We start from the raw sequence: 20258 nt of genomic DNA on the forward strand, positions 1-20258 counted from the left end.
CTGCGTCACCTCCGCGCCGCGCGCGGGGCGGGGCCCGCCCGCCTCTTCCCGCCCCCCGGGCCCCTCAGGCAGCGCGCGCCTCCCTCACGGGCTTCTGCCTGCACGGGCGCTGACGTTTCGAACGAAAGCGCCTGGGTTTTTTTTGGTGTTTGGGCTTTTTTTAGGTTCTCTCATGACGCGTAAACCGCGCGGTGCTGTTTCGGCTTCGAGGCTGGGCTTGCCAGAGCCGTGCCGCAGTCTTCCCAGCAGTGCCGCTGGCAGGGTTCTCCTGGCAAACCCTCAGGTTGTTCTGGATCAACTCATTTTCAACTATAGCTGCTTCTTTAGGTTCTCTCAAGAGGTGTAAACTGCATGGTTGTTACTTGTTTCAGCTCGGGACTGGGGTTCCCGAGAAGTCTCCCTCCTGCCACCAGTAAGTTCCTCTTAAATCACAGAATGGTTTGGGTTGGGAGAGACCCCAAGATCCCAAAGTCTTGTTCCACCCCCTGCCATGGCCAGGAACACCTTCCTCTAGACCCGATTGCTCCAAGCCCTGTCCAGCACGGCCTTGGACATTTCCAGGGATGGGGCAGCCACAGCTTCTCTGGCCAACCCATGCCAGGGCCTCACCACCCTCACAGAGAAGAATTTCTTCCCAATATCTAACCTAAGTTTCCTTTCTTCCAGTCTGAACCCATTACTCCTTGACCTATCACTACAGTGCCTGACAAAGAGTCCCTTTCTGGCTCTCCTGTAGCTCCTTCAGATACTGGTAGGTGCTGTGTGGTCTCCACACAACCTTCTCCTCTCCAGGCTGAACTGACCCAAATTTCTCATCCTGTCTCAATAGGGGATGTGCTCCGGTATTTTTGTAACTTCGTGGCCCCCCTCTTTTGGGAGGGTGGGGAAGGGGAGTGACAAGTGACTAGGGTATTAACACAAATAGCCAGGGGATAAGTCAGTGTTACAGTCAGACAGGGTGAGTGGCTTCAGGTTATGGGCTTCACCTTGTCAACTAGGTCATGATTTATGGCATTTTCAATGATTGTCATTATTGGATTTGAAAAGTAAACCACCACAGATTTAGCATCACCAAGCTAAGGCATGGATAACCGAGACGTGCAGCTTTGCTGTTCCCTTCTAAGGCCACACTGTTCATTTTTCACTATTTAACAGCACTTCACACTGTAGAGCTGAGCTCAATCTCATTCTCAACCTGCCACCTACAGGGTGTGGAGTTTTTTCTCAGAGATTAAACTCATTTGGAGAAAAAAAAAAGTAATTGGCAGTGGCTATTAGCTCCTAACCTAGAGAAGAGTCAAGGAAATATTCAACCTGGGTCCTGCCCTTTGGCAGATGCCACCCTATAAAGCATTCATGGTTCCATAATCTTGTTAGGAAGCAACCAATGCTTTTATTATGTTCACCCTCAGAAGGAAAACCAATGATTAACTTATTAACACTTTATTTTGAGATAGTACTGCAAGAGTGCACATCACCTTACAAACACAGAGAAGATGACACAGGCCTGCCCCGAGTTTACAATTCCACTTCGGCAAACGCTACAAAAAATTCTGTGGACAGGAAAAGGTGGGAGAGGTAATGCTGGCAGGTTAAAGAGTGGGTTTTCTGAAAGAGGGGATTGTCTCCAGAATAAAAAGCAGGTGACAGAGGGTCAGGCACAAGGAAGTGACAAACAGCAGTAGGATGACAACGTGGAGCACAGGACACCTGGTAAAAACATTGCACAGAGACAGGCTGGCAGCACATGGAGGAAAACAAGGACCTGTGGGCTTTATAATTAACATGTAAGATTGCAGCTACATAACACATCATTGTTTCACCTATTCCAGAGAAGATAACATTGTGAATCAGAAGTGGCCTTTTTTTTTTTTTTTTTAATTAAAAAAAAACCCCAAACCAGTCCATTCCCAACAGGAATCCTGCTGTAATACTATTTTCCATTATGGGCACTTTGCACTTTTAAACTGGGGTGTAGGGAATACCAAAAAGCTCTGCAGATGCAGGAAAAAAAATTAAAGGGGGAAGAAAAGAGTAGCAAATATGTGTAGTTTAGAAATTCCATTCCTTTTACCCTACAGTATCTGCTTTGAATTTTGTAGCATATTTTCCAAATTCATCAGCCTGTCAAGAGGGAAATCTCCTACTTGAAAATATTTTAGTGATTTACGGACATAGTTAAAATCTCATTATCCTGCAACTTTCCTTTGCACACAGAGCATGAAGAGGCCAGGCTTTGCTGTGGGAGTTGAACATTTCAGTTGCTGTAGCAGCATTGCAGTTAAGTTGGTGTCTCAGCAAGATTTGCCCCCTTTTTTTTTCCCAGACATCTGTGTCCAGTTTCATCTCAAGGATCCAGATATAGCTTTACTCAGTGACTGTCATAGTGTAAGTGTCCTATTAAGCAGAACAGCACAGATTTTCTCTGCTACTTCTGACATCGTGTCATTGCATTAGTGCTATAAAGGCTGTGTCAACAGGGCTTAGGTTCTGACAGATTAGCGAAAGCAAAAAGCTGTCACCCTCCCTTCCCCACTCTGTGAATTCCATGGGTTTTTTTTTAATACAAATGCAGATTAAATGCACATGAGAGGCTGTAGAGCCTGGGAGCAGTGTCTCCAGAAGGTGCAATCGCTTTACACAGCAACACCTTTGACTCTGAGGTACTCACAGGTCAAGTTTGTGCTTCCTTACATTCCGTTGGGGTTGCTTCCATGGAGCTCTTTCCCATGGCCACCCTCCTTGCATTTCCCATATGGATTAGGGTAAGGAGGTACAAATGACACAAAAGACCCCAAGTCCTGCAAGTTCATAATTTAGGAATTATGAGAGCAGTTCAACACATTGACCTGTATTTGAGTTTTACAGAAAAATGCATTATTGATGCTAACTGCTGTGACTCTCCAGTCTTTGGTAGCCCATTTATTTTTCCCACAAGGTGGTTCATGCACGCAGGGAGTGCACCAGGCATTGTCTTGGTCCTGAAACACTCAGCTGGGAAGCAGCAATGCTGTTTTCCACTCCAAATGTACATAACCCACAACTCTATTTCCCTAAGCATCAAAGGACAAGGCAAACTGCCCCTGATCAACCACATGTGACATGACCACCCCAGCTGTGCTTCTGCTGTGCAAGACAATGTTTAGAAGAATCTGAAGGCAGAATATTGCCTTCCACTGACCCCACTGCTGCAAGAGGTGCAGCTCTGAAACAATTATGTCACAATCAGTAGAGTGTTTGCACATCTTGCATGCAGATACAGGTTTTTGATAGATAAATATGAGACTGAAATTAGTTTGGTTCACAACTGTCAAAATAAATTTCACCCCATTAGATCAGACCAGTGTTTCACTTTAGCCCAGCGTGTTTTCTCCAGCTTTGGCCAATTCTTACAAGACAGAACATGCAGACAAGTATCTTTCCTTGGCATAACTTTCTTATTTACAGCAACTTAAAATCTCCCTGAGTTAGTGGATGCACCAGACCATTGTTTAACCAGCCTTTTCTTAAAAAAAAAATTATACTTCTGTTCCCCACTACATTCTGCAGCAAAGAATTCCAGTTTGACTTTGCATGGCCCCAGAACATGATCCCATTTGTCTGTTCAACCCTGAACAGCTAAAAGCTCCCTCTGTACCCACCAGGACATGAGCTCCACTCCTCACAGCTGACCAGCAGCTTTCTGGTCATGGTGCCACCAAGCACACACATTCACCAGTTTATCAGATGAAACTGGATTTGAAGATAGCCCTAAGAAAGGGCAGCATCTGGGAACTGCAGTAGGGAGGTAGATGACAGAAATAAAACTGTGTTCTTTGAAGTATGTGCAGTTAAATTAAAAGGCAGCAGCATCTCCACTAAGACTACATTAAAATATGCCACTCTCTATTCCACTCTTTTGCTGAGATATTTGTAACAGGCATTTAAGTGACATAAGAGTGGAAGATATCACATTCAATTCTGAAACTGAGGTGGAAGTAATGCTGGGCTAGCACACAAAACACCAACTCTGCTTTAGGACACAGACTATGGATGGAGGTTCATGCACCTGATACTTAATCTGTCATTGTCATGTCATGAGTATCTCTGAGCAGGAACAGGATTCTTCTCAAAATGTAATACAAAATGCAGAAATCTGCAGAAAGCCCTCTGGCTATAGCACTGCTGGTGTGTCTCTGAACATGTACTTGAGACAAGACAGATGACCAGCAAAATTAATCAAAACTCTTCTTTCTTAATTATTGCTCAAAGAAAAGATGGAAAGCTCACTAAATCATCACCAAAACACAAGAAGTTCCAGAAGAATACAGTGTTGACAGCAGGGAGTACAGCTGCCTTGAAACAAACACATTTAATAAAGGCAACATATTAAAAAAAAAAAAAATCACAGATGTGTAAAATCCTCAAGTGGTGAATCCTTCTGAGACGAGTGACTGAAGACTAAAAGGTACCACGGAGTGCGCAGCAGCAGCGACTGGAGATGGCGCTGCCGGCCCACGGAGCGCTGGCCCTGCCACCAGCCAGGGACCCGCGGGGCTCCGGCCCCGCTGCCGCGCCTCTGGGCTCTCTAGAAAAGCTGAAGCCCTGCCCGGGCTGAGGTTCTGCCTCCTTCAAACCCCCAGCGAAGGAGTAAACACCCAGCTTAGCTTCCAGGTAATTTGTCACAGGAAGGTCGCAGCATGGTGTTGTTTCTTGTACCTTTCCAACCAGACATAGACGGGTTGAATGTCTGATCCCCTGCCAGGCTTTGCAGTAAAACACCACCACTAGGTCTCCATAATTGTTTTATTTCTGCCCCAACCTTCCCGCAGCCACCAGCTCAGCCCAGTGCAGTCGGTGCCTGCACCCGCTGGGGATGCTCATCCTCACCCCTGCACAGTCCTGCTCCCAGCAGCTCCACTCGGTGCAGTGCTTAACACAGGGCTACAGAGCCTGAGCTACCAACCTCAACAAGAAGGTTAAGGGCAGAAAAGTCTGCTTTAGACAAGGAAAACCTCTATAAAAATAAGCAGGTTAAAAATTCCCTTTGTATTCCCTCCCTGGTGTGAACAGGCCTGGGGCACCTTTACCCACATGTATTGCTGTGGCAGTCAGCTTCACCATACAATCAATCACCAGGTGCTCTGTCCAGACAGAGCATCAACATTGTAGAAGGCTCCTAGAACAGCCAAACTGGCAGCATTTTGGTCAGTCACAGTAACCTGGTGCTCAGCAGCTTGGTGACCATTATGATGGCAAGGTAAATAAGCTATGGCTAAAGGAAAAATGACATCACCACATCAACCTGCCCCATGTCCACAGGATCCAGTTACCAGACACAAAGGAGTGTTCTGCACTCCTGGTCCTTTTCACCAGCAGGTCAGCTCACGGCACGTGAACACCAAGGTATCTGAAGCCCCAGAACTCAGCTTCAAGAAGCTTCTCCACTTTACTGAATACACATTGCTGCTCCCTTCCCAGGGGCGTGTCAAGGGGAAGAAGAGGCAAAAGGCAACAAAGTCTCAAAGCACTTCATCGGTAAACAGGATCCAATTCTTATCTCAGAGGCTCCAGGACTGCAGACAGCTTAAAACACGTACAGGTGAGTTTGTGAACCGGGAAGAAGAGGAATTCCAGGCCTCCCAAGGCTTGGTCTAGGACCAGCAGTCCACTATAGGCTCTTCATTTCAGTGTGGAAGGCAGATCCATTGCTCACAGTCTGTGCCATTTGCAGTAATAAAAGGTTTGGGAGCTGTCAGTGCTAGCAGCCAACATTTAGCAAAACACTGAAGCTGTGCTCATACACATAGGAATAAAAACCCCTTCCCTGCCTCAGAAACAGGGATATGTCTGGAGAGACAGTAAAACCCCTGGTTCCAGCTACACATCAAGCAGAAAGACCATTATGAAGCCTTGGGGAGGGAGGACAGTGCAGCTTGCATCCGAGACTGTGTCAGCCAAGTTTAGGGGAAGAAGGGGAGAAAACAGACTGCAGTGTGTTACATTTGCAAACTCAAATTATGGTCTGTCTTCCCTCTTCCCCCATCCCTCTATTCCTTCTCTCCCCAGTTTCCCATGCAAACTCTCTGCTGCTGGAGAGTGTGATCAGGGAATAATTTAAGACACAATAGCTGTGTGGCCTTTATAAAAAGGAAAAGTGTCCCGTGTTTTGGAATAAGGAGTGGGAAGTCTCCTCCTGCCATATATCTGAGGAAGTCTCAGTCATGATGTCCAGCCCTCACTCCAGTGATCAGCAAAGACTGGCAGAGCCAGGGGAGAAAAGTCCTGGCTTACACCACAGGTAGAACCCACAGATGTGGTAGGAACTTGTACAGGGGATGTTGTACATGAAGCACCAGTTTAAACAAAGGCTTCCTCAGTGGGAGTGCCATTGATTTTGAAGAAAAGTTTGGCATCTTCCATCTTCTGCTTTTTTTCTCTCTCTAGCCTACGCCTGTAGCAGACCAGGTAGATTGGGAGGCAGAAACCCAGGAGGCTCAGACCAAGCAAGCCAACATTCACCTGCAGGAGGAAAGCAAATCAAAATTAGGCTGGTTAGGAGAAGACAACAACCCAGTCACGCATGCGGCCGTGTCAGAGCCCAGCCCACATCACCCAGCTGTGGGCAAACCAGGAGACGCCCTGCTCTGTGTGCTGCCAACATCCTCCACTGTTTTCATATTTACACTCCCGTGCCCAGAAAACCTTCTGTGTACAAGCTAAATGCTGCAAGACTTTGTCGCTCTGGATTATAGCTGTGGGAGTCTTGTTCCACAGAACAGGCAGGGCTGTTGGAGCTGCAGGTGTTTCACACCAAGTTTGTTGACTGAAGAGCAACAGGCATGGGCACATGCAGCCTAGAGACCAGAATTCTCCCCAGGATCACCATGTCATGATTTTATTGAGCTGCCCAGACTCCCAGCAAGACACCACATTAGCCCTGCCCTCAACAGCCATTTGGCTTTTTGGACATTAGCATCAGCAATCCAAAATTTACTGGTAATTGGAGCTTGTAGCTCTCAAGCGTCACAGTGTTTTCCTTCAATTTTGAGGTCTGCTCACACTCACCCATTTTAACCTGACAGATTCTGACTCACCACATAAACTGTTAGTGGAAAGCATTCCCTTCCTCCCTTTCCATTCACCATAAGGGTTACTGGCTTTCCTGCCCAGGGAGTCATTACTCACACAGGGAAAGGTCTCCTGGACAGCACCAAGGTAACAGCAGACTGAGGGACATGTAAAATTACAGCTGTTTTTCACCCTGGTCCATGCACAGGAGTCCTTAAATGAGCCAAAAATCATCTTAACCCCCAAGCTTTCACATCAAAACTGAGAAGAACTTGCCCAGAGGGGGTCTCCTTTCAAAGGTCCCGTCAGTGCCATGAAGAGAGGCTGCTGCAGGAGGGCAAAGAGGGCACTGATCAATGACTGCAGCCCTGTCAAGCTGCCAAACTGAGTCGAGGGGTATCTGTCAACAAAGAAAGCAACAGCATTATTATGTGTCACCTTGACTGTTCGTATCACCCAGGTCTGATTTCATTCCCAGTCCAGTAACAGAGACCAACATGAGTAGAGTCCCAAGAGAGGCATAACGTACAGAACTCCCTCCTGCACTGTGTAACTGCCCCTTTTAACAGGGTATTTAATATACCCTGTGCTGTGCATGCTGCTCCTGAGAGCAGAATGGAACTGGTGCCAAGGCTGGAGCCTTCTTCTTCATATTATTCTTATCCTGAGCTCTCAGACTTTAGTAATATCAGATCCAGCACTTGTTTTGTTTTGCAGCTCTACTGTGGGCAAGTGGAAGTGCTTATACAGCTCCTGTTTCTATTGCACAGGGAGCAGAGTGTGGATATTTACAAGTTAAAAACAAGGCTTCTTTATCCAGATGACAACACTAGTGGCTGAGCAATCATTTTCATCTGGTCATAACAATTTGCTCCCTTTGGAGGTGAGTGAAACCTGCACAACAGGTTAGTGTTTTCCTTTTTAGAGGACAAGTCTGATCCTATGTCAAACTAAACAACACTGTTGACTGGCAAGTGCTGGTATCAGATAATATTAATAGGAAAATAAATCTCAGGAATCTTCTAACATCTTTCTCTTTCCATGACTGAGCAGTATTTAAAGAGTCAGGTTAAACTAAACTTGGAAAGAAACAAGCAAATCAAAACCTTAAAATATTCAAAAAAGTCATACTCTAAGCAAAAATACCTCAGCTCCAGGAAGTTCCAGAGTTGCAACGGTCAAATAGGATTAGCTTACAAGTAAGGTGATATGTACTGCAACATACATTTATTTACCTTGCCCAAGACAAAAATATTTTGCTTCTGGCTGCCAGGGAGCCAAAAGTTTACACATTTCTGAAGCAGAGTCTTAGATGTGTTCACTCGTCCCCAGACACAGAGATCTAAACCTTTGACAGATAGAATCTGTGGAGCCTCTATCCATGGAGATATTTGAACAAAATCAGTTGCACTCCTGGACAACCTGCACTAGCTGACCTTGGTCTTGAGAGGTCTCTTCCCACCTCAACAAATCTCTGATTCCCTGAAAGAGAACAGCTCCTCTTTGTTCCTCTGTCCAGCCTCTCAGCACTGAGGGACAGATCTGTTTCCAAGACCAAAAACATTGCTTAATGAGGAAGAGAGTATTTAGATTCAGCTATTGATAACTTGCTAAGTTGGAAACAGGATGGGTGATCTGTCCTGGGAAAGGGAGGAGGCATCACTAATGGTATCTTGAGCAATGTTTTACCAATGTCAACTTCAGAGGAGAGCAGCAGCGATGTTTTCAGTCATGTTAATGTTTTACCTGGGCACATGCACACATCTGCTCATTGCAAGACAAAAAAAGCCTTGAGTTTTTACTATATAACCTGTGTGTCAATAGTTTAGTCTCTCTGTTGTTAAACAAGGAAAGCACTGGGATTTCAGTCCAGCTATTGTCATGTCGAGAAGTGACTGAGGAAACAAGTTGCATCATTTTTCCCCTCTGACCATGAAGACCTCATTCCTGATCTCCCTCTCCCCTGGACAGCCCATCACCCCAGACAAGTTTATCAGGCTAGTTGCATCTTATGGGGAACCAGAGACTTACACAGCTGCATAGAGGCCTCCCACAGCTGAGTGGATGAATCCTCTCACAATTGTGTGCAAAATGAAGGACAGAATCTGAAAAAATAAGCAGAAAAATGTCACATCCTAGACACCCACTCAGGCCAGAACCCAACACCAGCCATTCCTAAAAGCTGTTCTTTTCAGGTAGGATTGAGAAACCCACACCCAAAACCTGAAATATCAGCACGAGGGAACAAATTTGTACTTGTCTCCAGGCACTGCTTTTCCTTACTTTGCACACCCACAAGACCTCTCTCATTTGTAGGTGGCACTGCTGCAAGGACCTGTCCCCAGCAACCCCTGGCCAGGATCACAATGCTTTTCCATGGCCACCAATTTAGTTAATTTTCCACAAGTTACTGCGGACAACACACACGTATGAGCCAACTGCAGCTGTTTGTCTGCATCATCAAGGTGTGCTTAAGTATAGCATAAAAATCACTAAACTCCTCTGCCAAAAATAGGTGGTGCCACAGAATAAATATTTTAACAGGTTTATAATCCCACAGGTACCATTGGGCACAGCATTTGACGCAGGAATAAGCTGCTGTACACATCACCGTGTTATGCTTCTTACAGCAGGTTTTTCCAACCTTCAGCAGCTTAAATCAAGCCCAGTTTAAATGTACAGGCACTGCTGAGAGGGTCTTAGTGGGCAAGAATTTGTTGCCACACAGGCCAGCTGCATAAACTTTTAAGTGCAAATAAATTCTGAATCAACTGGCATTTTAACTATAGCTGCTTGTTCAGGTTTTCCCAAGAGCTCTAAACTGCACAGTGTTATTTGTTTCTGCTCTAAAAGTGGGGCTTCCAAAGCAGGATGGAAGTCTCCCAGCAGTGCCAGTCCCAGCCCTCCTGCCACCACCAGCAGGTTCTCCTGGCACTGTGCTGTCATTCTGCCAGCACCCCACCCATTTCACCTACTCACCTGTAAGGGTAGATTAGGAATAAGACAGGTGATTCCAAATCCAACCAGCAGGAAGTTGGTGAATACAAAGGCATTGGTGGAGTTGGTGATTTTCTGGATCTGACGGTCACGCTTTTTCTTTTTCTTGTCACCTCTGGAAGGACAGCAAAACCTGGGTTACAAACACTTCCAGCAGCTGCTGGAACTCACAGCAAGATTCTCTACACATCACATCAACTATCTACACCAGTTTGATTACAGATTTGCCTATGGAGGTGCTGGGATCTCCACCAGTGAAAGCTGAGGAACATCTGGGTAATTATTTCAGTGCTGTTACTCTTACTCTTAGGCTAGGAGGGAAGTCTGAGCCTCTCCTGCTACAACTTAAATTTGCTCTTCTTGACTGATCTTAGTGGACATGGAAGATAGTCTGCTCCTTTCCTCTGCAATTATCAAGTCTTCCTTCAGGCTTTCTTTTCTATACTGAAGAGCCAATATTCTTTTCAGTCTTTCATCCCACAACACATAAGGCAGAGCAGAGGGGGCCTGCCAGGTGGCTGCATGTCCCGTGTGGCGCACACTACGCACTGCTCAGCGTTGCTCTCCTCATTCTCTTCTGAGCCATCATCACACTCTTTCATTCTCCAGTCCATGATGTAGCCGATCACAGGCGCTGTCAGCAGGCACAGCAGCTGCAGGACCCCAAAAATGGAAGTGTAGAAAGCCACTGTAGGGGAAAAAAAAAAAAAAAAAAAGTTTTCAGTCCAAGCGATAGGAAAAAAATATGAGAAAATCCTTCCCATTGATCACCTCTCTTATTAAAAGCCCAGTCATTCATCAACCTTCCAGACATCAGAAGGGACATGCTAGGCACACTTCCTTCAGCCATTCTGATCCTGCACTGGAATTCTCTGGGCAGCAGCAGGTAGGGCTCAAAAATGGGGACACGGCACCCACTTAGAGCCAGTGAGGTTTATTCTAGGCAGGACCAGCAGTAAAAGTTTTTATAAGCTTTGTGTGCTGCACAGCTAAGCCTACATTAGTCAACTCCTCTCCTGCCTTGCTGGGAACTGCAGCTACAGCTTCTCCAGCTGGGATGCTCCAATGAGGACAATCAGGCTGGGAAGGTGAAGGCTAACCCAGTTTGTGCTGAATGAACGAGTTTGGAAGAAAGGGGACAGGAGATGACATCAAAAAAATCACAGCATTTGTGAGCAATTGTTAAAAAGCTCAAAGTGATGAAAATTTCGTGCTAATGATGAGAGAAGTGTCTCCATGGCTTGCTGAGAGAAAGCTGATGCCAGCAGACTCAGAAGAAATTGTCCCCTCCTGTTACTGAGCAGTTCCCCCACCCTGCAAGGCTTTTTTCCACTTCCTCTCAGCAGCCCACGTGATGACTGAGGCACTACACAGAAGGGCTGGTGAGTCATGGTGTGCCACAGCTTCGAAATAAGGATGTAGTTCTGAAACTGCCCATCTCAGCACAGAGCACAAGCTACAGCCCTGTAAGCAAAGCAGCTCAAATCTTCATTTGTCCCTCTCCTTTTTAAGTCTAGCCAAAACAGTACAGCCAGGATTTCCACCAAAATCCACTTGGTAATGGAGAGAAAGTTTCCAACAAGCCTCTCTCTCCTAGACACTTGCAGCAAACCCCAGCAGGGCTGCTCTGCTGTGCCCAAGCGTGGCACCTGGTGATCTTTTCCTGGCTCCAGCTGCTGGCAAAGGAGCTGAGAGGAACTTCCAACCTCCAAACTCACATTCATGGCCCTGTTCCTCCCACAAAGGCAAGCCCTGAAGTGACCCCACATCCCCTCTCATTATAGCAACTGCTGCAGCCAAGAGAAACAGGTGGCATCACTCTCTATGAACACTGCAGGAGCTGATTTACTGTTGTCTGGTTATTTTTTAATAGAGGGTAAGAAGCAAGCCACGCTGTCATGTTTTGCCTCTTTATGCTACCCTGAACACTTAATCTTAGGCTCTAAACAGCAAGGGCAGAGGCCAGCTTGAATGAGGGAATGAAATTTATGGGGTCAGCAAGAGAAGGGGAGGAAAGACAGTAGCTGCTACAAAACAAGCCCCCCCCAGCTTATCTGTCATCTTAAAAAACATTCTTTCCCAAGGAGAAAAAGCAAGAATATCCAGCAAAGGAAGCATACATGGGCACAAGCCTTTACATTTCCTGTTTGAGATGCTTTTCCCTCAAAACTACCCTGAGCAAGCACCTCACAGTGCTGAGTTTTCCAGCCCTGATTCTCCCCAAGGTCTCTCAGTATCACCACATTTGAGAGCAAGATGACAATTTATGAAAGATACAGACAAATTTCAGGTTCTAGGCATAACAGGCCTCCTCTCCCCTGCTTTCCTATAACACAATTACACAGTCGTTTACAGAATGAACCCTTAAGCTTCTTCCTCATCTTTTGGGGGGTTTCAGCAGATGAGTAGCCACAGGCTGACTGCTCTCTCCACCTTCTGGTTTCCTGACAGGTCAAAGTCACCATAACCTGCATGGAGAGACCTTTCAAGGACACTGTGCCTCACTGCAATTAAAGACTTCACTACTTATCTGCATGATTTTCCCTACATCCTTCTCTCCCGTTGTAATCCCAGGAATATTGAACTTTTGACCACAACACTTGCAGGGTTTGACTCAGCTCTCCTCTTCCCTCCCTCAGTGCTCCCAAGGGCAGCTGCAGGTGGAGGGAGCTCTCTGAGCAAACCCCACCCAAGAGAATAAATGCAGGAATCACGAGGAATGCGAGGGAGCAGCATCCCATCCTCTCCTGATGCACACACAGATTACATTTCTAGAGAGCTGCACGTGCCTTGGAACTGCTCTTGCAGCAGAGCCTGACACTGCTGAGACCAGACAATACCACTGTTTTGCTGATGCCATGGAAACACCAAGACAGCGACTGCACTGCAATGAGCCCAGGCTACATTCAGGGGGAGGAAGGGGAAAAAATAGGAAGAAATCTTAAAGGTGGCACAGAAAAATTGCAGTATACTCAAGGGGCACGATCCCTGCTTTAGCAAGGAGCTGGATCTAAGCAGAATTGGCAGCTTATATAGTTAATATTAATTCTGAAATTCCAAGGAGGGGAGGAGAAGGAAAGAAATGAAAATTAAATTAGTACAGCAAGCCAGGGTAAAAATAAATAATAACTTTTAAAAAGCAGTGTCAGAGTTACAAGGTAAGCAGAAAAGGAAGCAGTGTTGGGAAAGGTAGGCAGTGTGAAGTTTGTCCTGTTTTGCTGTTTAATGTCTAAGCTGGATCCTGAGCCAGGAGATAAAGAGCTGAATGCTGCAGGCTGTCAGAGGCTCAAGAAACAAAGCAATTCAGGGAATTCCAGGGCACTTGGAGTTTCCTGAGTTTCTTTCCCTCCCCCAGAGCCCACTCCTGTTTTCAGAGGAGTGCCTCTTGATTTATCAGCTTCATGCAATCCAGATTTAACAAGTTCAAACTGGATCTTACTACAAAGGACAAAAACAAAACACAAAAAAAAGGCTAAGTCCTGTTTTGCAATCCTGGGTATTTTTGACAGCAAACTAATGTACTCTTTCCTGTTTGCTCCATGAACTTCATCAGAACTATAAATGCAGGGAGTCCAGGACAGGGAGCAGCCCTGAGCCTCCCCAGCACCCACCAACTGCACAAAAAACCATCTCTGACTTTACTTCTCCCCCCTCTGGGTGCTGGGCTGAGGCACCGAGTCCAACTATTACTCATGAGAGTCAGCTGCTCTGCATTCTCTGCTTGCTTGGGATAACTTAAGCAAATACCTGATGAAATAGGTTTTCCAGTTAAAATAAAAATTAGCAGTCCACCCCCAGAGGTTACTTGCAACAGCCTATGTGGGGAAATAACGTGGGGTAGTATCTGACACAGGGCTAAAATTAGCTTGACATTCAAGCATCTACCTCACTGCCCCTCTGTGCTGAGCTGGTTCCAGCCCTTCCCTGGAGCCTCCCAGCAGCTGTCAGTGCACTTGGACACCATGGATTGCCCTGCTCAGAGTATCTGCTGAGTAATCAGCTGCTCTGCCTCCACTGACCAAGTCTGGGTCAGCTCCCAGCCCTAAGGAAGCAGGTAAAGGTCTTCAGAGGTTTCCCTACCTTGACTTTCGTCTCCAGACAGAAACTCAAGGATGGTGTTCATGGCTCCCATGTAGAAGATGAGCCTCAGCTGAGTGACACACATGGTGATGAGGCTGAGCAGCAGGATGGGACTGAAGACACTCTTCATGAAGGAGGGAGTAGCTGCAGAAGGAATAACAGAGCCTCTGAAGAAGGCAGCACACCCTGGCAAACATTCACAGTTTTGCCTCTGGCCTCTCCTAAATCCTGGCAGATTTCCTTTGGCAGCTCCGAGCAGTTCACCTGGTGCCTCACAAACTCCCATGATCAACAGCTGCAGATGCTTGGAGTTTGGCTACCAGTGCCTGGGGCAAGGCAGCAGGAAAGGCTGGCCTGATTCAGTGGACTAGGACAAAAAGAAGCCTCAAACCATTTGCTTTCACCATCAAGGCCAGGTTGGATGGGGCTTTGAGCAACAGGTTCTGGTGGAAGGGGTGGAATTAAATGATCTTTAAGGTCCCTTCCAGGTCAAACCATTCTATGAGGCCCTTGAGTAATGAAGGTTTGGTCATGATGGCAACAATCCACCTAAGAGCCAGAAGTGACCACCTGCCCTGTCCCCCTGCAGCCACACCAGCTCCCATGTGTTGTCCCCCACACTGGCTAGACCATTTGTATTCAGGGAAGGACACAAGGACACAATTCCTTATATAACTTCCTTGTTCCAGTCCTGGTGGCTGGCACGAGGCCCTGGCGACACCTGGATCATGTATTGCTCCCTTCCAAACAGGTCTGGAGCAGAGCAGGGAGACCAACAGGCCTGTGCCAGCACCCTGGGGCACCCCAGAACCACACCTGCACTGTCAGGCTGGCACTTCACTTCCAGGTCCACTGTAGACAGACAGAGCTTGTTGTTCTCCTGCAGAGCTGCTGGCTCCTTGGGGCCCTTCATGGAGCTCCCCACACTGAGGCGGCGCCCCACGGTCGTCACTTGCTTGTAGAACTGCTTCCCAGTGATTTTGTGGTCAAATCCCAGCCAGCTGAACTTTATTTTCACCCTGTTGGGTTGCAAAGAGCGTGAGAGCTGCAACACAGGGTGAGGAGTCAGAGGCAGCGACATTGCAGGAGTCAGAAAGGCTATTTGTGGATTTAAGGCACTGGTTTCCATTACAGACCAAATGGTTTTGATCCAGAGCACACTGAGATATTTTCCCTGGGCCAACGTGGCATAAATCAATATAAAAATACTTATGATCAGAAACAGATCATTTTCCCTTTGTAATTCCCACAGTTTGGAAAGTTCTACTTTGCACAGGTAATCACATACTAGTGGCAGACAGAAATCCTGAGCCTAAGAGGTGGCAGCAACAAACAACATGCAAGGGTTTCCCTGTCTACTCCTCTAAATTCTTTGTGCCAGCTTTTCCTAGAGGATTAGGAATGGGATTAGCCCTGGAGACTTACGAGTAGTCCATGTCTTCTGGTCCTGGGAAAGGCTCCAGGGGCCAGTTGAAGAAGCAGTTGAGGAAAACGAGTCCTGCACAGCTTGCCCAGACAAGCAGGATAAGGATGAAGGAGACCCCAAAGTCATATATAACCTGGGAATCACAAGGGAATATGGGTTTGGCTACAGGAGCAGAAAGATGCTTCAATATTCTTGGAATGAGGTCTGAGAGGAACAGGGAAAGAAAATCATGATACACTTAAATGGGTTGAACTCAAGTGGTAACAAAAAACAATTTTGTGACAAGGACTTTATTGGAAAACCAGCAGGAATTTCCCTGCACACCTGAGACAGCAATGAAACATCCCTGGTTCAGAAGCAGGTGATCCATCCAGGCAGCCCAGGTGACCATCTCATGTCCCTTCAGTGCCATGTGCCAGCCATAAATTATGTTCAAAGCTAACCATTGGTGACAATCACACAGATAAAATACACATGTGTATTAAATTTTTATATATATATATATATATATATATATACACACAACTTGGAGATTACCAAAACAATCTTTTCTAAAAAAAAAAAAAACCTTTAGTTTTTCACTTCTACTTAGCACCTCTAAAGTTTTCTATCTGCTGCATTCTTGAGGCAGTCACTTGGGAAGTCTCTAATACAGACAGGAACTGAATCTTGCAAATGCACATCTCTAAAAAAGTGCTTTAGCAAATAGCCCCTCTTTCTTTTCACATAATTGCTAAACAGGGCAAGACACCAGCACAACACCTCCACTCCAAGGTTTGATCCCACAGCCTCACCTTGATTCCTGGAAAAGTCACAGCAGAGGAAGCATAGGAGCCAATCATCAGAGCAATGAACGTGGAACGAAGGTCACCAAACATGTTGGGCAGCTGGGGAGAGAGAGGAAAATCAGTTGAAGCAGGTTGCTGCCAAGGGAATGAGGCTTTCTCGAGAAGATATTGGCATTTAGGATTAATCCTCCTGGATACCAGAATGTGAAGCAGCCAGTTTTACTTAGGCATGACTTAGCTCTTCGAGATATTACTCTGCAGGTTTCACTGGTGTCTCCAGAGACAGGGAATGTCTACAATCCAAGATTTATGTGCTTACTGATGCTGCTTCTTTCCAGACTGACAGCATATTTTGCATCATTCACCTTTAGCACAGGAGCATTTGCTCCAGCTCTTGTGCTTTCTTTAAAAGTTCCTTACCCCAAACCTTTAGCCACCACTTTTCCTCTCTCACAAACACGTGCCCAAATTCTCTGTTTATCACCCTCTTTTTAGTCAAGGGTTGTTAGACACAGGCTGCAGTCTTTAACACACCCTGCAACACCTTGAACTGCCAGCTTTGTTTATGCACCTTGGGTCAGCACCCAAATCCTTTGCAGCAGACCAGAAAGTTCCTGTTATAACAAGAAGGAACAGAGACAAGCACAAATGGTGCTGCTGTTTGCATTTCCATTTCCAGCCATCTCCACGGCTCCTTCTGTGGCAGCAGACTCTCTCTGCTGATCATATCTGCATCACTGGGATGGCTCAGATGCCTCAGCACACTATCCCAGAGCTAGGTGCAGAGGAGGAATCACAAACACCAGATATCCAAGGATTTATCACTCAGCACAGCTACTGCTACAGCAGGCAACACCTGACATTGCTACTCCTGCCACCCACCCCACCTCACTGCCTGGGCTCCCATCAGGTGTGCTGGCACTGCTGAGAGCAGACCAGGCTGGTTCTGCAAGGATCTGTTGGGAAAGCAAAGCCCTCAGTAAGGACAGCCAGCAGCAGTTCACAGCAACCACCTCTGCCACCTGAACAGCAGAATCACTCCCAGGAGGGCTCACCAGCCCCTGCTTCCACTCAAGATCCAAAGGCAGAAACAGCTGGGAGACCTTCCTACTCTCCTGGGAAAGGAAGAACCCCCTGTTTTCCTAAACAATCAGAAGTGAACAAGTTTCCATCACTCACTAATGCTGGCCTGGAAACTGGAAATTACAGGGAGAAGCATTGAAGTTGTCAGGCTATGGAGAGCTGGGCTGACGCCTCCTGAAACTGGTCAATGGGCAGAGATTCTGCTGCAGGTTGGCAGATTTCCTTTCCACCTCCTTTTTTTTTGGGTCACTCCCCAAATTCACTTGAGCATCACTACCACGTCAGCCTCAGAGGACCTCAAAGCAGGACACTGCAGATGCCTTCCAGGACTGAAAGCACGAGCAGCCCTTCATCTTTGCAAAGAGGCTGCAGAACAAAATGATTCCGAGAATATCAGCCTGAGTAAGCAAGTGCTGCCACCACACTCCCCTTGCACGGCTGAAAAACAAATCCATCTTTCCCAGGAGCAGCATATAAGGCAAGCAAATCTGGCTTGTGTCACGGCGTGTTTACAAGGCAAAAATATTCCTGAGCAGGAGCACTCCGGGACCCATCTGGCTGTTTATCATCCCCGAGCCTCACTGCAGAGCTTCCTATGCACTGCAGGCTGCAGGTCCTCAGATAACCCCGGGCTGGGGAGCAGCAGCAGTGATGTGCTGAGCCTGATGCTGCCCCTGAACCCCCGAGGAGGAGGAGGCAGAAGAGGCTGCGCTGCTCTGCGGAGCATCCCCACACCCATCACCCCGCATGTGGGAGAGCTGCCAGCAGGCTGCTCCCGGGAGCTGCAGACAGGAAACGGCTAAAGGATCCAAAGGTCTGTTACCAGGCACTGAAAAAATCTCCTTTTAGAAGCACTGGCCTCCATTTACACACTCCCTCCCCAGAAAACAGCATCTGCTGAGTGGAATATCTGAGGGTTGTAAAAAAGGCTGGTCGCTGTCACCAGGATGGGCATTTGCTTCATTCCAAACACCCCAAACCTAAAATAATGTCCAGAAATGACAACAAAACTGCTGCTCCTGCTGGGGAGCTCAGGGCAGGGCAAGAGCTGCACAAACACAGCTGCTTCTTGGCTCAGGCTGGTTTTCCCCAGAGATCCAGAGTCCACAAAAAGCTTTTTTCATACAGCAGGAAAGGAACTTCCAGGTGGATCCTCCTGCTCTGAGGGCTACTGGAGACACAGAACAGGAAGCCACGAGCAGGAGAACCCAAGGCTGTTTCTGCCTTGATTGGGACAGAAGTCCTAGAAAGGCTAAAGACTTCCTCAAATCCAATTTGGCACCCAGCAAGCAGCTAGATTAAAAAAATTGGACAGAAGAGATTTAATGTCACATCCAGCCCAATCAAAGCAGAAACTGCAAACACTGAGCACTTTGAAGGGAGAGAAATGTGGGACTACCTGGAGGGGCAGAGGGGAGATGAAGGGGGAAAAGTCCCTTCAGGACCAGAAAACCTCTCAGACTGCCAGCACTGGCAGTGCCTGTGCAGGACTCATCTAAAGACCAGCTACAAAAACAACATGCAATATTTACCAAGTCATTTTTCATGCTGTCTTTATACTAGCAAGCATTGGAAAAAATGAACCACAGAGAGGAGGGAAAAAAAAAAGCAATAAAAAACACAAGCCACGGAGCAAGTGAGCTCTGTTTTTCTGCCACCAAAAAGGATCTAATCCTCATTCTGATCTCATCCCTGCAGGCCAGAAGTGACTCCTCCACTAACTTCTGCCCATTCTGGTATGACAGCTCCAATTCTGCAAGACCTATGACGACAGAAACTCTTAAGCCTCTTGTTTAAAGGTCACTAACACTCAATGCAATATTAACTTTATGCCCTGTCACAAAGACACTCAGTGAATGTTGCCACACGTAACTGTTTTTACTGGAGTCCTTTATTGCAGGTCTGTAATCCTAAACTGATAAATCATTTCCTCTTGCAGATTTTTTTCCTCATCTGCCCTACAGTGAGTTTATAATAATTTATATTGTTTTCCAGCTTTTCCCTGGAGACATTCCATATACAGAAGACAGCACAGCATTGCTACCAAAGCCTGTTTCCCTCCTCTTGCAAGGACTGTTTGAAAGAACAGTAGAAAAAAAACAAGACATTCAGAACCAAACTACTGAAAAATGGTATTTTTGTTCAATTAAACTTTGTTTTCCCTATTGGGGGTGTATTTGGAAGTTACACAGACACTAAAAATATGTTCTGCAGAAAAGCCTCAAACTGCCCCCTTTGCCCAAAGCATATGGAAACTCCTGTTCCCATTCTCCAACAAACAAAAGCTCACAGAGTCCTAAGTTTTCCTAATATTTCCAAGAAAACAGATTCTCTACACAGAGTCCCCCATCTCTGATTAAAGGGGGCTGTTTGCAGCAGAAAATCAGAGCAAAGCAGCTGTAGTTCTTTGAAAGGAAAACAGGACAGAGAACAATCTATAAAAGGCTCTTTGTGGTAATTTATCACACATGTTTATTTCTTTGCATGAAATAGCTTCGGAGCACAACCAGTGCCAGATTCCTGTGTTGCTGTCAGAGCCACCAGCACAGATCTGTTTCCATTTCCAATCTTCACTTATATTGGCCAAGACCAAGTCACGAGGCAGAAATCTCCCCTCTGCATTTTAACAACAGGCACAGCCTGACCTTGTTCCCAGAACTGGGAAGCGTTTGCTGACTGCCCCCTCCTCCCCAAGCCACAGGCCAGGCACCCAGGAGCAGCAGCTTGTTTTGGCTCCACAGCTTGCCATGTGCTCTCATGATACCCTGGGGACTTGTTGCTGGAAAAGGCTTTAAACTCAAGAGGCACAGCTTTGTGGAGCACTGTCCCAGGCT

General features: G+C 46.6%; 1 protein-coding gene and 1 long non-coding RNA gene across 4 annotated transcripts in view; one reads left to right on the plus strand and one right to left on the minus strand.

Annotated features, from left to right (window-relative positions):
• Positions 1–73: 73 nt before the first annotated feature.
• LOC128797916 (uncharacterized) lies at positions 74–19783 on the plus strand. 3 transcript variants are annotated; one of them, XR_008434277.1, is made up of 4 exons: positions 74–412; positions 667–751; positions 7821–7933; positions 19420–19783. It is a non-coding gene; the product is annotated as an uncharacterized LOC128797916 (long non-coding RNA). The 3 variants fall into 3 exon arrangements; XR_008434276.1 differs by lacking the exon at positions 19420–19783 and adding an exon at positions 12499–12730; XR_008434278.1 differs by lacking the exon at positions 7821–7933.
• The window catches only part of SLC43A2 (solute carrier family 43 member 2), a 31454-nt gene continuing 12623 nt past the window's right edge, over positions 1428–20258 (minus strand). The window contains exons 6-14 of the mRNA XM_053960853.1: positions 16348–16440; positions 15553–15686; positions 14944–15146; positions 14128–14271; positions 10597–10735; positions 10030–10162; positions 9082–9155; positions 7327–7450; positions 1428–6501 (exon numbers count right to left, since the gene is read on the minus strand). Of these exons, the coding sequence (XP_053816828.1) occupies positions 6340–6501; positions 7327–7450; positions 9082–9155; positions 10030–10162; positions 10597–10735; positions 14128–14271; positions 14944–15146; positions 15553–15686; positions 16348–16440 (1206 nt within the window). The 3' untranslated portion in view covers positions 1428–6339. The remainder of the gene's footprint in view (positions 6502–7326; positions 7451–9081; positions 9156–10029; positions 10163–10596; positions 10736–14127; positions 14272–14943; positions 15147–15552; positions 15687–16347; positions 16441–20258) is intronic.

The sequence above is a fragment of the Vidua chalybeata genome, chromosome 20 (assembly GCF_026979565.1).
Source record: "Vidua chalybeata isolate OUT-0048 chromosome 20, bVidCha1 merged haplotype, whole genome shotgun sequence".
NCBI classification, from domain to species: domain Eukaryota; kingdom Metazoa; phylum Chordata; class Aves; order Passeriformes; family Viduidae; genus Vidua; species Vidua chalybeata.